Here is a 20,039-nt window from a genome sequence, read left to right as displayed (position 1 = left end):
TATTTCACCTTTCATACACATTCATATAAGTGCCTTCTATACTTCAACATATATCTATGCATCTGCACATTCATCCATCCATTTATCCTTACAATTTCAGTTGGTAATATAGTGGTTATTTGGTTCTTTTCTCCTCATCCCCTCCACTTCAAATACTCAACTACTTATTATATGTTACTTATTTTTTCCCATGCAATTTTCCATTCCTCCATTTGTTTGTTGGTGCCAGCATCTTCTACACTGCCCTCGCCACCTTGCAAAAAATCTGACATCATCCATATCCACTCTTCCATACTGGGAGCTTCGGGGTTCTTCCAGGATTTTGCTATAAGTTTCCTGGCCACAATTGCTGCAGGGATTACTAGTTTATTTGCATGTCTAAAGCGGTCAGGTTCCATGCAACTCAACAGAGCGGTACTGGGATGAAAAGGGGAAGGAAGTTTAATGAAATCGCCTATCTCTCTCCAAAAGTTCTGTATAACCGGGCACGACCACCACATATGCATATGTGAACCAAACGCAGTAAGACATCTCCAACAGTTCCCATTTCCGCCTTTAAATTTAGCCATCTTAGAGTGTGTGAAGTACCATCTCGTCATGAGTTTATAATTATAAACTCAAGATAACATTATCTAACGTTCGGATGCGTCTGTATTTCACTGCACTGAACTTTCAAGCTCTGTGTGTAACCCTTCCAATGCTGGTCTAGTAAAAAAAAAATGCTGGTTGCATATAATATGCTGTAAACAATGTTTTAGAGCAAAGATGAAATGCAGGGTTATATTCCGCTTTAAAGGAGCTTGCGAGTCACACATTGTAAACCTCTTTTATTAGATTGTTATTGGATGCATTGCTTAATGACAGATTCTCTTTAAATTTTTGGGCGGTACCTGAAGTTGGCAGGAGGAATGCTAGCTAAATATACAGTTGTGAAGAGAGTGTGGCCCAGTGACAGACTCATGGAAGAATTACTGGAAGAATTATGCCTAGAAATCAATATGGCAACTTTAATGGGGCTGATGAATAATATATATGATAAATCATTTAAGACTACAAATGAGGCCAGTGCTTTGTTATCAACGACAAATATAACATTTCCAGATACATGGCCTTTCTTTAACATATAAATAATAACAGCAGCCCGCCCGCAGTACAGTCTATCAAGCATTACCTCCATCTCCATCATCAGATCCTTTAAAGCTAGGCTCCTTCAACATGTCCAGCTCAGCAAGCATCCGAACATAGAGAGCATTGTGCCGAAAGGAGGGGTAGAACCTTTCTTCCCGCAGCATCATATCATACACCTGGTTAAGGAGTAAAAATAAATGAATGAAAAATGTAAATATAGAGAAATTAAGTCTTTCCCTATTCTATAAGTTTCTGAAAAACGGTAAAGGGTGGGTTTAACTCAGTACAGTATTGAAAAATTATAAACACAAAAGGGGGTATGAACACACAGGTAAAAATATTGCCACTACCAACTGATGACATAGGCCTTATTCACATTGGGTGCATTTAAAAACGTGTAAAAGCGCCTGATAAAGAACGCATGCGCTTGTGCGCGCTTTAGTGTGCTTTTTTAAAGCATGTTTTGCTTATTGTAGCAGTTGTCAATAGCGTTTTGTTTTCTTATGAAATTGTTTTTTTCAATTAGGGTTAAAAAAACGCATGTGTTTCTATGCGCTTGTATGCGCTAATAAAAGCGCACCCATTCACTTGCATTGATGTGCGCTTTACAGCTCAACGCACAGAAACTATGTTTTAGTAACAAAGCTCAGAGCAGCGCATAGATGTGAACCAGGCACATTTAATTATATGGGAAAATCAATACTTTGCAGAAGGCACAGGGCAATGCGCTGTGAAAATTGCATAGAAACGGCCATGATGTAAACGAGGCCTGAGAGTGAGCCAGAATTGCCTTCCTAGAGGTGCTTTAAAGTGAACATACTGGCGCTTTGCTTACTGGGCACTTTATAACACTTGAGAAAGGCCTCTGGCTGAAACGGTGTTTTTTTTTGTGGTTATGGTACTTTAATAAATCTGCAAATTTTGCATAAATCCAGGTAGAGACCCAGTCTTTCTTTTATTTGTACTGGGCACTTTATGCCAGAAACGAGGGAGGGAATCTTTATATTAAAAAAAATGCATACTTACCTGGCCATATTAATCTTTATTCCAGTAACCTACTTACAGAAGGAACTGTGCAACCAGCATCTGTGCAGCTTACCCCCCCCCCCCCACACACACACACACACACACATAGCTAAGAAAGAGCTGTGACAGGGCTACATACAAATATACAGGAATATATAGATATTGGAAGTGTTTCTGATGCTGAAACAAGGATAACGAATGTAAAAGTTTGTCACTACAGTACCTCTTTAATAAATCCATTTACATAAAATGACAATCTAACTTCTGCAGTTGGCTACTTCTGGAAGAGGAGTGTTCTATCATAGGCTAGTTACCTTTTGAGCCCCAGTACCCCATTAGCCTGTATAGAGTTAGTAAAAAGATATTTGTGATGCAACGCCTCCCCCCTATGGAGATCAAGGACATAATCCCATGGCCAACATTTCAACAAAATAATTATAATACTAATATACAGGAGTGGAAACTACATATACATGAAAAATACATATGAACAACCTGCTGCAATGACATCACACAGTTGGGGACTCCTTTCCCTGTGCTCCGCTAGCCGCGTTCTTTTAGCAGAGTGCATAGCGGAAGCAGCAGCGGTTCTCTCACCTGCTTCGGGCACCTCCACGATGAGCAATCTCCTCTCACCCTTGCTGCTTCCCCCTAGTGCCAGCTTCTACTGATCGCATAATGACGTCATTACACAATAAGTAGAAGCTGGCACTAGGGGAAGCAGCAAGGGTGAGAGGAGATTGCTCATTGTAGAGGCTCCCGAAGCAGGTGAGAGAACCGCTGCTGCTTCCGCTGCGTACTCAGCTAAAATAATGGGGCGGGGGAGTGAACAGGAAGAGGCGGACAAAAGGGGCATGAGGGGGAGAAAATATGACAGAGGGGGAACAGAAGAGTAACAGGGGAACAAAAGAGGCACAGGGAAACTAGGTGGTACAGAGGGGGATAAAAAGAGGCATGGGGGGCCCAAGAAGCAAAAGGGAGAACAAAAGAGGCACAGGGGGACAAGAGGCACGGGGGAACAGAGGTGACAGTGCCCCAGCTTAAGAATGAACGTACAGTTCCTATCTCGTTTGTTATCCAGACTACCTAGTATGGTTCGGCCCAGAATTTGACTTTAAAAACTAAAGGGAAGTGTAAAACCGTGTCATATGCAAAAGAGAGAGAAACACAGCTTTGGAGAGCATGTTTTGAAAAATTGAGTGTGTTTAAATAACAATGCATATGGATGTTAACGGTATATTATTTCCTTCTGCATAGAGTTTCAGTTCCCCAAGAGAAACAGTGTATACGTATTTTGTCATATTGTGGTCACAGCCGCCAGTTCAAATTAAATCAAGTAAGAAAGCATATCTTAGTTCATACTGTGATGAGGTAACTAAAATGCAAAGGCAATCATACAAATGCATACGTACAGCACCTCATTAAACGTAATTAAGATTTGAAACACTGTGTGCAAGAATTTTTCTAAATGCTTCAGAAATTGTCTCTTTTCTTCATATAATCTTGTTCTGCATGAATGCCCCAATAGATTCGCCACAGCTCTGCCTCCTTTGCAGTCAACCTCTGCTGATCGCCGCCTCTCCCTGCCCCTCTCAGCATTCCTTTCACTGAGAGGGGCGGGGAGGAGGTGGAGATCTGCAGAGATTGATTGCGGAGAGGATGAGCTACAGCTCAAAGCTCAGCCTCTCCAGGAATAGACGCCCTGCGTGTCAGGGCAGCATAATCTACACAGTAATAAATCACCCATCTGCCGTGGGAAGGCAGCGATTCAAGGGGGGGATTCATGCTTAACAGGAATTTATGAAGAAAAGAGGTAAAAAAATGACACTTCAGAGTCTCTTTAAGTGGAATTACAGTTTGCTATAACATAATAAAAACTTATTTTCTCTCTCTTATTGTCCATAGCGTTCCCCAGTTTTTATTTGTCTCAGAGATATCAACTCCCCCAGCTCAGAGTAAGGCTTGGTTCACAATGCACAGATAACTTTTTAACATTGGGCATCACTTTTTCATCCATGTCTTCATTCCATATCGCCACTCACTCAGTATACCTTATTGTAGTCTCCCCACCCTTGCATTCTGTTTGCCAAAACGGATCGTACAGATCTGTTACAATTGCACTTACGATCCATTTGCTCTGCATACGATCCATTTGCATCCGTTCCGTTTTATTACCCCAAACGGAATGTCTTTTAGTGCAATGTGAAAGGAGTTCGAAGCACTGATAGGAGCTGTCATTACATGGAAATGGTGTATTATCAAATTAATTCCAATCTTTTCTGTGAGGAAAAATTCTATCTGCTAAGTTTCCAGATCTGCTCACAATCACTGAATTCTGCAGAGCCATTTGCTCAGTTTTATAAACTGTAATTAGAGTTTAAAGAACTGTGGAGCTTCCCCGAGATGCAAAACTGTATCCATCAATATCAGAGAAAGGTTATGCAACAGAGAGGGTTAATATACCTGGATGCACTCCATCCTTCCGACACTTCCTGTTTCAAAGCTGAAGTTCCGGCTGTGAAGCAGTGTCAGGTGGATGGAGTGTAGCAGCAAAAGGACGTCACCAAGGTAAATTAACCCTCTCTGCGGTTGCCCCCTTTCCAGACACGAGCAAAACCGTACTTGCTCATGCCTATCATTCCAGACAGTGATAGGTTTCTGCTGGAATAGAACGGATAACGTTTCAGCCAAAGTGTAACACGGTCTATTAACCCTTTGAGTAACTTTATGAAAATAATGATTATTCTTACGAGTCTACGGTGTGTATTATCTTTTACAGCTCAGGGGAAATGTTGACTATATTCCACGTTCCCATGTACTGTAGCCCTTACTTCTACCGTTCACCGCTACTAACACAGAAGGACTTGGGAGAGGGTCTTACCTTCCTCTGAATCTCATCAAAGATCTCAGGTGTTGGGTCTTCATTGGTCAGCACATCTTCCAGCTTTGCTAATAAATATTCATCAATCTGAACTCTGGGTGATGCCTGCGGCAGAGATCAAAGAAAAGACTTGGAGTTAAACTCAAGCCACCTTTTTTACAAGGCATATTATCACGGTAGAAAATGAAAGCTAAGAATGTAAGTTTATTGGTGTAACTGCTTAGTGACGTAAAATAACAAAATGAAGAACTGCAAAAATTAGGATGAGAAAGACAGAAGATTAAAGGACATTGAAGTTAAAAATTAAAAGTTTGACTAAAATAAAATGGCGGAACAAGTAATAAACTGTACGTAGCCCTTTCACAGTTAGCTTTATTCCTCTCACAGTTCCTATTAGTCTAATATAATAATAGGCTTATACTAAAGCAAGAAGGAGTATTAGAAGTGGAAGATTTGCTATGAGAAGGTAAACAAACCTCCACTTCTAATACTCCTTAGGATGGCTCACTCCAAAGAAAAATAAAAAAGTCCTGGTTTTTGAAACAGCAGAGCTCAATGGAGACAAAGCGACTGGAAAGTGTACCTTTTCTGATAAATACTGATCGAATACTCCAACAGCAGCAGCCTTTAAAAGACCTTTAGTTTGGTTGGTTTGGTGTTTTCCATCCCGCTGCCGACTATGCAACACCTCAAGCTGCTGCTGAGCCGTTACCCGATAACCCTCCACCGTAAGCCAGAAGAAGAGGTGTGCCTGCCCTCCTGTCTGCTGCATGAAATCTGTAACCAAATACAGCTAGTGTAAAAATGGGTATAATACATTGCCAAAGCTGAACAAAGACAAAGGGTTCCTAACAAAGGTAGGTGTATGTACAGTATGTATGTATGTATGTATGTACGTACGTATGTATGTATATGGTAGTGTGTGTGTGTGTGTGTGTGTGTGTGTGTTGAGTGTGTGTGTTGAGTGTGTGTGTGTGTGTGTGTGTGTGTGTTGAGTGTATGTGTATGTGTGTGGTGAGTGTATGTGTATGTGTATGTGTGTGGTGAGTGTATGTGTATGTGTGTGTGTGTGTGTGTGTGTGTGTGTGTGTGTTGAGTGTGTGTGTGTGTGTTGAGTGTATGTGTATGTGTGTGGTGAGTGTATGTGTCTGTGTATGTGTGTGGTGAGTGTATGTGTATGTGTATGGTGAGTGTATGTGTATGTGTGTGGTGAGTGTATGTGTATGTGTGTGGTGAGTGTATGTGTATGTGTGTGGTGAGTGTATGTGTGTGGTGAGTGTATGTGTATGTGTGTGGTGAGTGTATGTGTATGTGTATGTGTGTGGTGAGTGTATGTGTATGTGTATGTGTGTGGTGAGTGTATGTGTATGTGTATGTGTGTGGTGAGTGTATGTGTATGTGTGTGGTGAGTGTATGTGTCTGTGTATGTGTGTGGTGAGTGTATGTGTCTGTGTATGTGTGTGGTGAGTGTATGTGTATGTGTGTGGTGAGTGTATGTGTATGTGTGTGGTGAGTGTATGTGTATGTGTGTGGTGAGTGTATGTATATGTGTGTGGTGAGTGTATGTATATGTGTGTGGTGAGTGTATGTGTATGTGTGTGGTGAGTGTATGTGTATGTGTGTGGTGAGTGTATGTGTATGTGTGTGGTGAGTGTATGTGTATGTGTGTGGTGAGTGTATGTGTATGTGTATGTGTGTGGTGAGTGTATGTGTATGTGTGTGGTGAGTGTATGTGTATGTGTGTGGTGAGTGTATGTGTATGTGTGTGGTGAGTGTATGTGTATGTGTGTGGTGAGTGTATGTGTATGTGTGTGGTGAGTGTATGTGTATGTGTGTGGTGAGTGTATGTGTATGTGTGTGGTGAGTGTATGTGTGTGTATGTGTGTGGTGAGTGTATGTGTATGTGTAGGTGTGTGGTGAGTGTATGTGTAGGTGTGTGGTGAGTGTATGTGTATGTGTGTGGTGAGTGTATGTGTATGTGTATGTGTGTGGTGAGTGTATGTGTATGTGTATGTGTGTGGTGAGTGTATGTGTATGTGTGTGGTGAGTGTATGTGTATGTGTATGTGTGTGGTGAGTGTATGTATATGTGTGTGGTGAGTGTATGTGTATGTGTGTGGTGAGGGTGAGTGTGTGTGTGTGTGTTGAGTGTGTGTGTGTGTGTGTGTGTGTGTGTGTTGAGTGTGTGTGTGTGTGTGTTGAGTGTATGTGTATGTGTGTGGTGAGTGTATGTGTATGTGTGTGGTGAGTGTATGTGTATGTGTGTGGTGAGTGTATGTGTATGTGTGTGTGTGTGTGTGTTGAGTGTGTGTGTGTGTGTGTTGAGTGTATGTGTATGTGTGTGGTGAGTGTATGTGTCTGTGTATGTGTGTGGTGAGTGTATGTGTATGTGTATGGTGAGTGTATGTGTATGTGTGTGGTGAGTGTATGTGTATGTGTGTGGTGAGTGTATGTGTATGTGTGTGGTGAGTGTATGTGTGTGGTGAGTGTATGTGTATGTGTGTGGTGAGTGTATGTGTATGTGTGTGGTGAGTGTATGTGTATGTGTATGTGTGTGGTGAGTGTATGTGTATGTGTGTGGTGAGTATGTGTATGTGTGTGGTGAGTGTATGTGTCTGTGTATGTGTGTGGTGAGTGTATGTGTATGTGTGTGGTGAGTGTATGTGTATGTGTGTGGTGAGTGTATGTGTATGTGTGTGGTGAGTGTATGTATATGTGTGTGGTGAGTGTATGTGTATGTGTGTGGTGAGTGTATGTGTATGTGTGTGGTGAGTGTATGTGTGTGGTGAGTGTATGTGTATGTGTATGTGTGTGGTGAGTGTATGTGTATGTGTATGTGTGTGGTGAGTGTATGTGTATGTGTGTGGTGAGTGTATGTGTATGTGTGTGGTGAGTGTATGTGTATGTGTGTGGTGAGTGTATGTGTATGTGTGTGGTGAGTGTATGTGTATGTGTGTGGTGAGTGTATGTGTATGTGTGTGGTGAGTGTATGTGTATGTGTGTGGTGAGTGTATGTGTGTGTATGTGTGTGGTGAGTGTATGTGTGTGTATGTGTGTGGTGAGTGTATGTGTATGTGTAGGTGTGTGGTGAGTGTATGTGTAGGTGTGTGGTGAGTGTATGTGTATGTGTGTGGTGAGTGTATGTGTATGTGTATGTGTGTGGTGAGTGTATGTGTATGTGTATGTGTGTGGTGAGTGTATGTGTATGTGTGTGGTGAGTGTATGTGTGTGGTGAGGGTGAGTGTATGTGTGTGTGGTGAGTGTATGTGTGTGTGGTGAGTGTATGTGTGTGTGGTGAGTGTATGTGTGTGTGGTGAGTTTATGTGTATGGTGTGTGTATGGTGTGTGTATGGTGTGTGTATGTGTGTGTATGTGTGTGTATGTGTGTGTATGTGTGTGTGTGTGTGTATGTGTGTGTATGTGTGTGTATGTGTGTGTATGTGTGTGTATGTGTGTGTATGTGTGTGTATGTGTGTGTATGTGTGTGTATGTGTGTGTATGTGTGTGTATGTGTGTGTATGTGTGTGTATGTGTGTGGTGTGTGTATGTGTGTGGTGTGTGTAGTGCGTGTGGTGTGCGTGTAGTGCGTGTGGTGTGCGTGGTGTGCGTGTGGGGTGCGTGTGGGGTGCGTGTGGGGTGCGTGTGGGGAGCGTGTGCTGTGCGTATGTGTGTGGTGCGTGCGTATGTGTGTGGTGTGCGTATGTGTGTGGTGTGCGTATGTGTGTGGTGTGCGTATGTGTGTGGTGTGCGTATGTGTGTGGTGTGCGTATGTGTGTGGTGTGCGCATGTGTGTGGTGTGCGCATGTGTGTGGTGTGCGCATGTGTGTGGTGTGCGCATGTGTGTGGTGTGCGCATGTGTGTGGTGTGCGCATGTGTGTGGTGTGCGCATGTGTGTGGTGTGCGCATGTGTGTGGTGTGCGCATGTGTGTGGTGTGCGCATGTGTGTGGTGTGCGCATGTGTGTGGTGTGCGCATGTGTGTGGTGTGCGCATGTGTGTGGTGTGCGCATGTGTGTGGTGTGCGCATGTGTGTGGTGTGCGCATGTGTGTGGTGTGCGCATGTGTGTGGTGTGCGCATGTGTGTGGTGTGCGCATGTGTGTGGTGTGTGCATGTGTGTGGTGTGCGCATGTGTGTGGTGTGCGCATGTGTGTGGTGTGCGCATGTGTGTGGTGTGCATATGTGTGTGGTGTGCATATGTGTGTGGTGTGCCTATGGTGTGATTGTAGCATAAGAGATACTTTGCACTGTAACAGTTATAGCTAAAGTTACACTCAGTATGTTGCTTTTCATCTTTAGCACTCAACAAAAATGGGATATAGAAAAATAGTCTTTATGCCAAAATGATCCCCACACACATAATCAATAATAGAAAAATTGAAGTATATAGCATCAAGATCCAATGCTTGAAGTTTAGCAAACTTTATGAAATGAACAAGGGTACACACATAACTGGGGATAAAATGTGAACCAAAAATCACTGAAAATAACTGTATGGTATATGCATTGCTGTACAAGATATGTGGCATAGACACCAATCTATTTCGGACTCTGCAAACCACACCTTAAAGGGAACCCACGGTGAGAGGGATATGTAGGCTGAAATATTTATTTTCTTGTAAACAATTCCAGATGTCTGGCAGCCCTGTTGCTCTTCTGGAAAAAGTAGTGTCTGAGTCAAAACCCTGGAACAAGCATATGGCTAATCCAGAAAAACCCGAGTCGACAGAGTCAGACTATTTGATCTGCTGCATGCTTGCTCAAGGTCTATGGCTAAAAGTATTAGAGACACAGAATCGGGAGGATTGCCAGGCAACTGGAATTATTTAAAAGTAAATAAATATGGCAGCCTCCAAATCCCTCTCACCTCGGATTCCCTTTAAGCAATAATTTTAAAGTGAACATATCAGAAGTATCTGATAATCTTTCAGTGAAAGTTAAATAAGGGTCAATGCATCATACAATGATTTGGAAAGAGATTGACTATTGTTTTCACCCAGTTTAAGACTAATTTAACAAAAACTTACTTTTTTGTATTACCGGTATTGCCTTTATTAGACAGACCTAAATAGGACTGGTTGAGGGACAACAGCTGCTTTAAGTACAGATAGTGTATGATAGGTTGGAAAATTTCTACAGAAAAATGGTTTGCACGATCAGAAAATTCTGATTGGAAGAAAAATCGTTCACTATACCATCAACTAACTATCTATCACAACCAACAAGAAAATCCAAGTTTTGATTTGACAAAAATCCAATTGGACGACTATTTTTATAATCGTTTGTGCCCATCAACAGAGATTATTTACAACCAATCTGATCAGAATTACTGATTGCTCGAACGATTTTTCGCTAGAAATTGGACTTTTAGTGGCCACCTTGGCAGACCCCTTTTAGCACCAAAACAGGGTTATCAGACGGTGGGAAAAACGTGCTAACCTATTATTATTTTTAATATTTATATAGCGCCGACATATTACGCAGCAATGTACAGTGTATATATATATATATATATATATATATATATATATATATATATATATATATATATATATATATATATATATATATATATATATATATATATTGTCTTGTCACTAACTGTCCCTCAAAGGAGCTCACAATCTAATCCCTACCATTGCCATATGTCTATATTATGTAGTGTAAGTACTGTGGTCTAGGGCTAATTTTTAGGGGGCAGCCAATTAACTTATCCGTATGTTTTTGGAATGTGGGAGGAAACCGGAGTGCCCGGAGGAAACCCACGCAGACACGGAGAGAACATACAAACTCTTTGCAGATAGTGCCCTGGCTGGGATTCGAACCAGGGTCCCAGCGCTGCAAGGCGAGAGCGCTAACCACTACGCCACCGTGCTGCCCTCCACAGATCACCCTCCACAGATACATTGATAAAAGCCTTTAGTTCGGCTGTAAGATACATAGTAGAAAAAAATGTCTCTGAATTCTAAATTGTATCGGATGTATCACTGTATTAAACAACGTGAAAGAAAAAAAATTAAATGCCAAAGGAAGAAATAGTAGCTTTTAGTGACGGATACTGAAATATAGAACATTCTCCTGTTACACCAATGACTATGACTAGGCATACTAACTACATTTCTGATTCAGTAAATCTGTTCAAGAGATAAGAAACTAAATACCTCTGAAACACAATGACGGCTTTGTGAGAATAATCAAATCTAAGTTTAATAATCAGATTAGAACGGCCTGGAATTAGGAGGATCGCAAAAGCAGTGACTGGATAATTGCTACGGTTTGCAGCTACAGGAAACAGCTGTTTTGATCATTTTTAAATGGCATTTTTGTAGCTCGGAATGTAAAACTAAACTAATGCAGTAAAGGTACCTAGGAAAACATAAACTGGCAGAATAAAATCTTGTAAGAAGAAAGTAGCTGGATAAACATGATCTATTTAGGAGAATACACCACTCACATCTTAAGGGTCGGTTCACACTTGTTTAAAAGACGTATACATGAGATACTATTTTTTGGAGTGTATAGTAACGGAGCCATGGATCCCAACGCTAAGAATATTGTCCGTCTTCACTTGTATAGAAAAATGGATCCGTGGGATACGTTCGTGAAAACTGAACAGAGAGTCCAGATTTGGCACTTATTTCCCGGAGTACAGATTCCACGCAGGCAATGCAAAAATGGACCGACGGTCACACACAGAACTTTACAAAGAAAACCGATGTCAAAACAGATTGCCTGCTTGCATCCTATTGGCCAAAAAAATACTGGAAAGGGCATGGGGGCCCTGGGGCAAAGGTAAATTTGGGGCCCACTACACCCACCCAGAAAAGTAGGCGCCATGGGCCCCCCGAGCTACCTGCTGCTACTTCCCCTCATTTCAGCCCACTGAATCTTACACTAGGATGGTGGTGGAGGTGAGATGGCAGATCAGGATGCTGGGCGATGCAGTTTTGGCGTATCTGTGACTGTGGGATGGGAAGTGGGGACTGTGAGGTGGCAGCTCAGCAGGCAGGGGAGAGTGGCAGGAATACATACTTTACCTGCTTCTGCCGGCATCATGGTTACCATAGTTCCCTTTCTGTCTTCTCTTCCCGACAAGCCTGCGTCATGTTGGGAAGAGCGCCGCTGCGGTCCAGCAGACAGGAAGGGAACTGTGGTAACCATAATGCAATGGATCAGTTTTTCAGAACAACTGAGGCGTTTGAAACGGATACGATCTGAAACCACACTAATGAGAACAGAGCTTAAAGGTGAGCTGCAGGGACACAACGAAACACATGTCAAATACAGAATAGGTCGTGAAAGGTCTTACATAGTAAAAGTACTAAAATGTTTCCCACACAACGGTGTTATCTCAATGTTCCAGTGCCAGAACACTACTACAAAGGAAATCTAGCCCACCAGGGGCTTCATTTAACTCATTAGCAGCTGCAAAGATGTTATCTCATTTATAATACGTGCACTGCTTTTGACTTTAGCCTGCAGAACTCCTTGTGCTGTAAATTCTTGGAATGCTTTTATGTCTCTGCTAGCAGAGAGGATATAGAACCCGAACGCAGAAGTCCTTTGTTATTGTCTCACACTGGCCCCTAGTGACAAATGGCCATAAATACACATTACAGCAGAACTTATAAGTAGCAAGGAAATATAACACATAAGAAATAGAAAATGTGCTAAAATAAATAGGCCTGGAGCACTTGCAAGTCTCTAAATAAATTGGCCGCTAAAGCGTTAATAGATTTTACTTTGGTTTAGGGGTGAGCCAAACTGCAGAACACAAATGAAATACTAGGCTACAACGTATTATTGTGCACCTGGTGTTGGGAGACCCTGCCCCTTTCCATACTGTCTTGTGAATGGTGCACAATGCTGTAACATATGGAGAGTAAGTCTGCCAAAAAGAAGAGCGGGCAAGTGACCATACACAACTCAAATAACAAACACGCAGGCATTTCTCTTTACTCACCCATAAAAAACTGTAGTGCAACATTGTGTACAAGAATTCTGTCCAGGGGGACTGTGCAAAGTTTGCCAAAGTTTGCAGCCAGCTTCACAGTATCAATTTCCTGCGTGAATACGTAATATAGGGTTATCTCTGTGCGCAATAAAATCTCAAGTGTTTAAAACACTAAGTTCAATATTTATTATTATTACTAGTGACCTTAGCCCGTTTAAAAATGGCTAGGTCTGTCACCGCTCATCCTCCAAGCTTACGTGTCTGCGCATGCCTCTCACACCATGCGCACACACCTGCCCCTCCTGGCCCCCCGCCGCGTCATCCCCCCCAGCTCTCCTTAGTGTCTCTGCGTCCCTCCCTGCACATGCGCACAACAAAAAACACACACACACAGGGACATGGGACGCAGAGACACTTGCGTTTTATTAGGTAGGATTATCATCACATGGTTATTTGCAAGGAAAAATCCCCAAAATCTACAACCACATTTTGGGTGGACACAATTTCTAGAACTTGACATCCACATGTAAAAAAAAACAATAGCATGCTAAAAAGTGTAATTCCAGGTCACATTTAAAAGCTAGCCTGTGGTGAAAAAACAGGATACTGTCCTACTGAGGAAGAATCCCCCCAGCCGCTTGCTCTTTTTCCCTTTTTACAGGTATGTTGTCCACAAACTATTGGTGATGGTTGCAGCTATGTCTTCTACCACTGATGTCCGTTCCTCTAAACTAGCGCCTGCAGGTCATTCCGGTAGAAGGACAGCAGCCCTAACAATCAAAGCCTATCTCATCAGAAGCACGACTAGCAGACATCTTGGATTTTGGGGAGAGGGAGGAGAGAGGGGAGAGAGGAGGGGGGGGAGAGGGAGGAGAGAGGAGGGGGAGAGAGGGGGAGAGGGGGAGAGAGAGAGAGAGAGAGAGAGAGAGCTGTACTAGGGACCTGGAAGTAGAAATGATGAGCAGAAGGAAACCACGGGAGCCTTTCTGGGGTAAGGCTCACATTTTCTTCCATGAGACAGTTTGTAGAAACATGCCTGGGATTCTAAAAATACAGAACATGGCAAGAACAGAAACCCCTTCCCAGGTACAATTTTTATTGTTCTGCTACCTCTCTTCTCCCACTAGTGATAGCGGTTATGTGATGGTCTCTCCGGGACCAGTGACCAAGGCACAGTACATTTTGTAATTTCCTCTTACTAGCCACATGCTCAGTTACACTTTAAAGTGTGAGAAAGTGAGCTGTATCGCTGGGTGCCATATATTCAAACGCTACCCAGAAATTACCATTATAGGCCCTCATCTTTCTTTGACAAAACAGGAGCGGTATAACAACTTACTTTTCCAGACTGCAATCTCTGTATTCTCGCTTCACATACTTTCTTTACAAACAGTAAACTGTTTATCTGGTTTTTAATAGTGTTGATATCTAGTAGAGGACAAAAGCAAAGGTAGGTGTGTCATCAATGCTGCAGAGCATACTGCATCATACTGGTAACAGATAACATTTTACAGTACAAGCACCAATAGCTACACAGTTCAAATTGCAATTAAAATACCACAAGTTCTGATAGCATCTAGCATACAAAGTTACACACTTAAATGTCCTAAACTTTCATATATCACAGGTAAAACCACAATAAGCTTTTACATAAAGTAGAATTCCATGTAAATGTGCGTACACACGCACAAAATACTGTGGCCCTCAAATCGGGGCTTGTTCCTCTCGGATGGCAGTTCAGAGCAGAGTGCTGTACAGATGTGCAGGGCCAGTGATACATGTCAGGCAAACGGGGGTGCTGGGTCACCGGGTGCTGCCACCACTCCCCAGGTTTCCTGACTGCTCGCCGGGGCCCCTGCACAATTTGTGCAAGGTTCACAACTTACCTGTCCCAGTGCACTGATCCGTTCCTGCTTCCTGTCTTCATCCCTGCTGCCTGCATCTTCTTTAGACCCGTTGCATGTTATGAGGCAGGTAGTGAGATGAAGACAGAGCATGAACCAAGCAGTGTCAGGACAGGAGAGTTGTAGCCCACAACGCTGAAGGGGGGGCAGTTGGGGTCTTAAGGAGTCCCTAAGTGACCTTTGCCCTGGGGCCCCATTGGAGGTTTGAATCGGCCATGCACATGCGTTGCTAACCTTTAGGCTAGCAATGCATTCTGTTGCTATGGACGGGTAAGGGATGGTAGAGGGGAGTCGGAGTGGGAGGGGCAAGAAGGGAGAACAATGTATTCAACCAGTGCTTGGACAATATGATAAGAAAAATCCAGATTCCTTGCTGAAACATCAGAGGGGATCGGAAACTACCGTACACATGCTAGATTCTTGACAAAGGTAATACCAAAAGGACGCCTTGGCCCAAGAACCATCTAAGGTATGTACAGTGCTTTAGTAGTAGGTTGAAGTGTCCCTTTTTCTAGGGTTTGTGGTGGTAGGGATAATTTTTAAGCTAATAATTCAGCTGTTGGTATACAGGAAGAAGGCTCATGACAAAATACTGTACACGGCATCAAGCAGAACCTAATTTACCAGATGAGAATGCACAAGGATTTGAACTGCTTCCCCAAACTCACTAAAGACATTCAGCCCTAGTGATTTTGGAGCCTTCACATGACACATTATAATAATGATGAAGGGGAAGAAGCAGCCCACCCTCAGAAGATATGGCTTACAGAGCTGTATCCTGTGCTGGTCATGCCACATGACCTATCAGAGAAACACAACCTCCTCACTGAAGCAGCGAATATATAAAATTCTCCAATACGCATACTACGCTGTAGTATGCAGCGAATATATAAAACATTGATCACAGATGTGGTACATACCATCTCCTACAGTATCTAATGACCGGAGATACTGCAGTTCTTCAACAGCTTTGTCCCTCACAGCTTCCAACTCTCCAACATTGTCGCTTAATTTAATAACATTCATGAAGGCCTCATAGTTGCAATTGGAATCATGAATCTGAAAGTACATATGCAATATAAACACATGATATGCTGCTTTAGTGTCAAACTTGTTTCATGTATAAACACCATGGATGCTCTCATGAGTAAATTCGAGCGCCTAAGCACTTGAATTCTTGATTTAAATGATTATTAATAATTACTGCATGTGTGCGGCGGTGACGTAAGGGGTTATTTACCCATAAATCTGCATCCTCCCTGCACTCCAAACAGCTTGCACGCGTCCCATTGGACGTGTTGCAAGCCTCGCCAACCCGCACTTCCTCCTTCAAGCCGGAAGGAGGAAGTGAACCAAAACTCCTAGCAGTGAGGAAGGGGCTGAAAGAGACCAAAAAGCACCCTACCTAAAATGCTATGCAAAACAGAAGTTCCCCTTTCAAAACAGAAGGCATTTGTGATCATTCAGGTTAGAGTGAGCTCTGAGGTGTCCAACCTGAACAACCGCAAACACCTTCTGTTTTAACCCATTCGCAGATTCAATAGAGTTATCTCGTTTGAGATAAGTGCACTGCTTTTAACTTCAGTTGGCAGAACTTGTTGTGCTGTAAATTCTTGCAATGCTTTGATCTCTCTCTAGCAGAAAATATGGAAACTTAAAGCAGAAGGCCTCTTATTGTCTCACACTGCCCCCTAGTGACAAGTGGCCATAAATACACATTACAACAATACTAATTAGAAGCAAGAAAAAGTAACAAATAAATAAATATTGTGCTAAAATTGGCCTGGCACGTTTGCAAGCCTCTAAATAAATTGGCTGCTAAAGGGTTAAGGCGGCAAACTTCTGTTTGACTTATTCTTGGAAGACTTTCCTCTAGGAGAGCACACTGTAACATATCATGCCTGTTCTATCACTAAGATAAGCAAGAATCCCTGCATGTTTCTACATGAAGGTGACTGAATCCAGCTCACTGTTTTTATCGATTTCCCATTTCAACGGAAAGTGAGGTTTGTAGCTGTACATGTAATTAGTTTATCCAAGCTGACACAGCAAACAAGAAAATAAAAGGTTCATTATAAAAGACACACCAGATTTAACAAGACAAATTCTGAACCAAAAGATTTTCTTGTATTTAAAGCGCATTCTGAACATTTTTTGAACATCTTAATTGTAAATATTGATTATCCCATTACTAGCGGCTCAGTCCATATTACATCATCTCAATGCCCTGTAATTTCTAAAAAAAAAAACTGTTCGTTAAAACAAAATATGCTACACAGATGTTACAGCAAATGAATGTTTAGAAGGCAATTAGGGTAAAGCAAATGATGCCTATATAACAGTAAAGATAATGGTAAACTGTACACAGAATGAGATAGAAAAAAGTTCACCCAAAACCTAGCTCATATGCTCAACATCAGAGTCTGATATCACTCGTGCCAAATTATAGGCATGTCCTCTGTGCACATGCACATGAAACTGCCAAGCTCAGATTGAATAACTACTGATCCTTATCAACCATGACACAGAGTTAGGAAGACAGAATAAAGCCGCATACACACGCCTGACTACAAGTCGGCTGAGGCGGGCCTATAACGACTGCCTCAGCAGACAATCAGGCATGTGTATGGCAGCTGGCGACCCCCAACCTGTACTCAACTTCAACAACGTCGATCCCATTGTTTGGGCCGCTCTCCTGCCCCCTGTGCGACTTCACGCATGTGCTGCTCGTTGTCCCTCTCCCACATAGCAACACATCGCGTTGTCAGCTACACATCTGACACGCGTGTGCTCAGTCCAGCCCAGCAACATTGCCCAAGGGGATCGGGTCGTGATTCACAACGGGCAATATCCATAAAAGGTGTGTACGCAGCTTAACAGTTCCTGGTGCCATTCAGTGATAAAGGGTGGGAGAGATAAGGGTCAATGTGCCAGCCAGGCAATATACCTGCATGAGGGGCACATTACAGGAAGCAGTTCCAGTGGTAAGTTCCATGTTCCAATAATAACCTACATGTGACCTATAAACTCAGGAAATATGCTGCACCAATCAAACCACTGCAATATGTGTTTTGCCATGGAGAACATAATGCATTCAGAAAAGAAAAAAAGAATGGCTCATCAACACCTCCTGTTGTATAAATGTACAGGTAGTCCCTGACTTACGATCGCTCGAATTACGAACGACCCACCGTTTTGGATTTTGTGTTTCCATGGGAACAAGTAAAAACTTTTTTTTTCAAATTGGACCCCTCTAGCACTGAGCCCGGGTTGAAGAAAGTGCTTGAATTTTCACTACAGGACATCTAACCATATTATTAATGAGAACAAAATAGAGAATAAAGCGCATACGAAATATTTAAATGACATTAACAACTTTATAAATTACAAAAAACAAAGTACAGTGTTGGATACAATAGAATGGCATACAGGTGAGTAAGGTGCAAACTAATTTACAAGGATATACAGCACCGGGCACAGAATACGGAGTTGTGAGGTCAGAAGAGCAGAGGAGGAATGGGTGTGTGTGGTGGGGGTGGGGAAGAGAGCCCTATTGCAGGCATGTATCGTGGGCATCCTCAAAAGCTAGATATCATCTGATATCTAACTCCTTGCACATTTGATTGCACCTTATGCCATCCCATCGTATCAAGTTGATCCAACCTGTCCTAGAACCAGGAAAGGAATAAACGGGCTGATGACTAGTGATTGTCGTGTCTAGGAGAACTCATGGAGAAGCATGTTATCAGTTTGGTCAGGTGACAGGTATACAAGTCTCTGATTTTCTAGTCATGATCATCTGCTAAAACAGGATGTGATCACAGCAAATCAGAGCGTTGTAAATCTATTAGCTGATCAAACAAATCCCATGCTTCTCCATGAACTCTCCGAGACATGACCATCACTACTGATGTCCAAACAGCACTTCATCCATGAGGTCTAAATACTATGTTGCACAGTGGACAAAACAAATAGACTAACCAGACTGCTAGTAAAAAGACAGGGTTATTGTAAGACAGGGGTGCCAATTAAGTAGATCGCAATCTACAGGTAGATCGCAAGGACTTCATGGTAGAACCTTACCGCACTACATTTTCCATTATGTATATACAAAATTGTAGATAGGTAGATCATTTTGACTTGCTAATTTTAAAAAGTAGCTCACAAGCCGAAAAAGTGTGGTCACCTCTGTTGTAAGACATGAGGAATGAATCTCTGACTATGCGGAATTCGCTGTGTATACCATGATGGCTCCAGCTTCCTGTATGTAATTTGCAGTGGTCATCAAAGGATTTCAAATGAAAAATGTTAACCTCATTATCAAGTAATTTAGGTAAATTTACACTCACCATCCAAATGATATATTGATTAATATAATCAGGATCACTGAGCTGGTTAATTAAAGGAAGAAGAATTCCTCGTGAAAGGATTTCCTAAACAAGAAAAAAAGTGTTAATGCAAATAGATATACCAAACCGCCCATCTGCCCCCTTTTCGGATGGACAGTCCCTCTTTGGAAGGTAAATCCCTCTGTCCATCTTTCTTCCTCATTTGTCCCTCTCTGAGGCCTCTTGGATAGATCTACGTAAATATATTTTTCTCCTAAAATATGTTTTAAATTGACTTTAAAAACTTTATCCTCTTCCTTTAAATTAATATATTTCTCACATTTAAATATTATTAACCACTTAAGGACCAGGGGATTTTGCTGTGATCTGTGCTGTGTGGGCTCTCCAGCCCACAGGACAGATCACTTTGCAGCCAGGGCGACCAGACTTACCCCCTTTTTTCCCCACTAGGGGGATGTCCTGCTGGGGGGGTCTGATCGCCGCCGGCTACCTGCGCCGCCTAGGATAGGCTTCAGCCTATCAGATGCCGGCGATCCCCGGCCAATCAGAGGCCGGGAATCGCCGATTTCCTCCCCGCGTGTTTACATTTCGCCTGCAAGACGCGATCGGAGGCTCGCAGGCTGTTCACGGAGAAACCCTCTGTGAACTGACATGGAAAGGCCTCCATGTAATACCACTTACGACCTGCCGACGCCCATCGGCATTAGGCGGTCATTAAGTGGTTAAATTAAACTAATGATGATAGACAGGCCCACCATGGTTTGAATGATAAAACATCTTTTGCTTTTGAATGCTTTGTGAT

The 20,039-nt window shown here is 42.5% G+C and overlaps 1 protein-coding gene across 2 annotated transcripts in view; it reads right to left on the bottom strand.

Moving 5' to 3' along the window:
* The window catches only part of SNX13 (sorting nexin 13), a 199,908-nt gene that overhangs the window by 62,672 nt on the left and 117,197 nt on the right, over window positions 1-20,039 (bottom strand). For both annotated transcript variants that reach the window (XM_068235995.1, XM_068235996.1), the window contains exons 9-15: window positions 19,238-19,321; window positions 15,809-15,947; window positions 14,324-14,412; window positions 12,994-13,093; window positions 5,619-5,812; window positions 5,036-5,140; window positions 1,172-1,304 (exon numbers count right to left, since the gene is read on the bottom strand). In XM_068235995.1, the coding sequence (XP_068092096.1) occupies window positions 1,172-1,304; window positions 5,036-5,140; window positions 5,619-5,812; window positions 12,994-13,093; window positions 14,324-14,412; window positions 15,809-15,947; window positions 19,238-19,321 (844 nt within the window). The remainder of the gene's footprint in view (window positions 1-1,171; window positions 1,305-5,035; window positions 5,141-5,618; window positions 5,813-12,993; window positions 13,094-14,323; window positions 14,413-15,808; window positions 15,948-19,237; window positions 19,322-20,039) is intronic.

This window comes from Hyperolius riggenbachi, chromosome 5 (assembly GCF_040937935.1).
Source record: "Hyperolius riggenbachi isolate aHypRig1 chromosome 5, aHypRig1.pri, whole genome shotgun sequence".
In the NCBI taxonomy this organism is placed as follows: domain Eukaryota; kingdom Metazoa; phylum Chordata; class Amphibia; order Anura; family Hyperoliidae; genus Hyperolius; species Hyperolius riggenbachi.
The sequence above is the reverse complement of the archived record's forward strand: the minus strand, read 5'-3'. Positions and strand labels throughout refer to the sequence as shown.